The sequence below is a fragment of the Penaeus monodon genome, chromosome 25, assembly GCF_015228065.2.
Source record: "Penaeus monodon isolate SGIC_2016 chromosome 25, NSTDA_Pmon_1, whole genome shotgun sequence".
Classification (NCBI taxonomy): Eukaryota; Metazoa; Arthropoda; class Malacostraca; order Decapoda; family Penaeidae; genus Penaeus; species Penaeus monodon.
The window spans coordinates 7,131,587-7,133,574 of NC_051410.1; the positions used below are offsets into that span (position 1 = coordinate 7,131,587).

Consider the following 1,988-nt stretch of genomic DNA (forward strand, 5'->3'; position numbering starts at 1 on the left):
AATTTCTTTCTGCATGTATGTTTGTATAACTGCTGTTGTTTTTATATCCTTATGTTATTTTTCTAATCCTTAGTATTTTCTTTTACTTTACTACTTACCATGTTTGTATTTGTTTTTGTGATATTTCTTCAATTACTGCAGAATTTCTGGAGGAGACCCTAAAGAGGGTGTTCGATCCTTCGCTGAACTTGTTCCGTCTGACAAGTGAGGAGCGGCTGTACCCATCCCCAACATCATCAATGACAGAAAATCATCTACAGTTGTTTGAATTCACAGGCAAGATGTTGGGCAAGGCTGTATACGAGGTTAGTGTTTGCTGCCTAATTCTAAAGTTGGCTATGACATATGGCGGTGCATGCAATGTGGCAGTAACCAGCAAGCTCATTTTCATGCCACATATGCACTGACAAAATCTTGGTTGTGACTTTGATACAGACATGTGTGACAGCATGAGGCCTTATTACTGTTTCCTGGCTTAAATTCACATTAAAGCATTGAGCCACCACAGTGTGAAAACCAAATAGTAGAAAGTCTTTAAACTGTGACTGGACTGAGATAATGATGGCATGATATATAAGCTACCTGGAAGCAAGGAGATAACCCCTTAGGGATACATTTTCCAATGGTATGCCAACCATTCTGATGCAAAAACAAAAAGTGTCAGATGCACAGTTGCATGTGCTTAGCCAGAATTTAGGATAGTCAAATGTTTCCACATGAGAGTTATGGTTCTAAAACTCAAACACTCATAGCAGGTTTTTCAGAATGAGAGTTGTGGTGTGATTAGCTAAATAGCCAAAGTGCAAACAAGCATTCCATCCATATTCCCCTGAAGTGGATAGTATTGTAGGGTGTTGAAATTCAGAATACAAGATTATCATAATGTTCTCTTTTCTCTTTTTTTCTTTCAGGGCATTGTCATTGACTGTCCATTTGCATCATTTTTCTTGAGCCAAATCCTAGGTGAACAGCAGTCTGCCTTGTACTCCTCCATCGATGAACTACCATCACTAGACCCTGAGCTTTATAAGTCACTGACCTATATAAAGGTATGAGTATGTCTTGTATAGTCTGAAAGAACTGACTGAGGGGCTCCATGCATTAAAGATTCTTTCTGTGAGAAAGCTGATTGAACTGATTGTAATAGTAAACACCGTGTGAAGAATATATATTCCAGTGTCCTAACATCATTTGTTTCCCAGCACTATGAAGGAGATGTGAGTGACCTTGACCTCACCTTCTCCTATGATGAGGATTACCTAGGTCAGATTATCACTCACGAGCTTCGACCAGGGGGAAAAGCAGTGTCAGTGACCAACGACAACAAAATTGTCTACATCCACCTCATGGCCCACTTCAAGATGCACACCCAGATCAAGGAGCAAACCAAGGCCTTCATTCGGGGATTCCGGTCCATTGTCAACCCTGAGTGGTTTGGGCTATTTTCAGTGCCAGAGGTAAAGTGTGGGGACACTGACTGATTGTTTCTAAGTTTGATATTATTAAGCCAGACATTGTAATCATTAATCATTTAGTGATGTGCAGTATAATGCTGGCATTATTTTCACTTTTAATTCATTCTCAAATGCAGACTAATATTGTTATTTTAACACAGTAGACATTACTAATTTATATCTTAAAGTTAACACCCCCTTACTGATTTTTATTTAGTTCCAAAGGAGTATTATAAATCTATTTTCAATTTATAACATGAATTTTTTTTTCCCATCTCTCAGTTCCAGCGATTGATTTCGGGAGACAATGTGGCTGTAGATCTGAAGGACCTCCGGCGTCACACACAGTACTATGGCGGCTTCCATGACAAGCACCGTGTTGTGTGCTGGCTGTGGGACATCTTAGAGCAGGACTTCAAGGAGGAGGAGAGAGCACTTTTTCTCAAGGTGTGATAGTGTAAGAAGTGTCAAAGTGTGAGATTATGAGAGGAGGAGAGAGCAATATTGTGAGATTGTATGAGATTATCCCGTTGG

General features: G+C 39.6%; 1 protein-coding gene across 1 annotated transcript in view; it reads left to right on the forward strand.

Moving 5' to 3' along the window:
• Nucleotides 1-1,988, forward strand: part of LOC119589516 (ubiquitin-protein ligase E3B-like) — a 15,034-nt gene that overhangs the window by 11,555 nt on the left and 1,491 nt on the right. Inside the window, exons 15-18 of the mRNA XM_037938116.1 lie at nucleotides 142-305; nucleotides 912-1,049; nucleotides 1,203-1,457; nucleotides 1,737-1,901. Coding sequence (XP_037794044.1) covers nucleotides 142-305; nucleotides 912-1,049; nucleotides 1,203-1,457; nucleotides 1,737-1,901 — 722 coding nt within the window. The remainder of the gene's footprint in view (nucleotides 1-141; nucleotides 306-911; nucleotides 1,050-1,202; nucleotides 1,458-1,736; nucleotides 1,902-1,988) is intronic.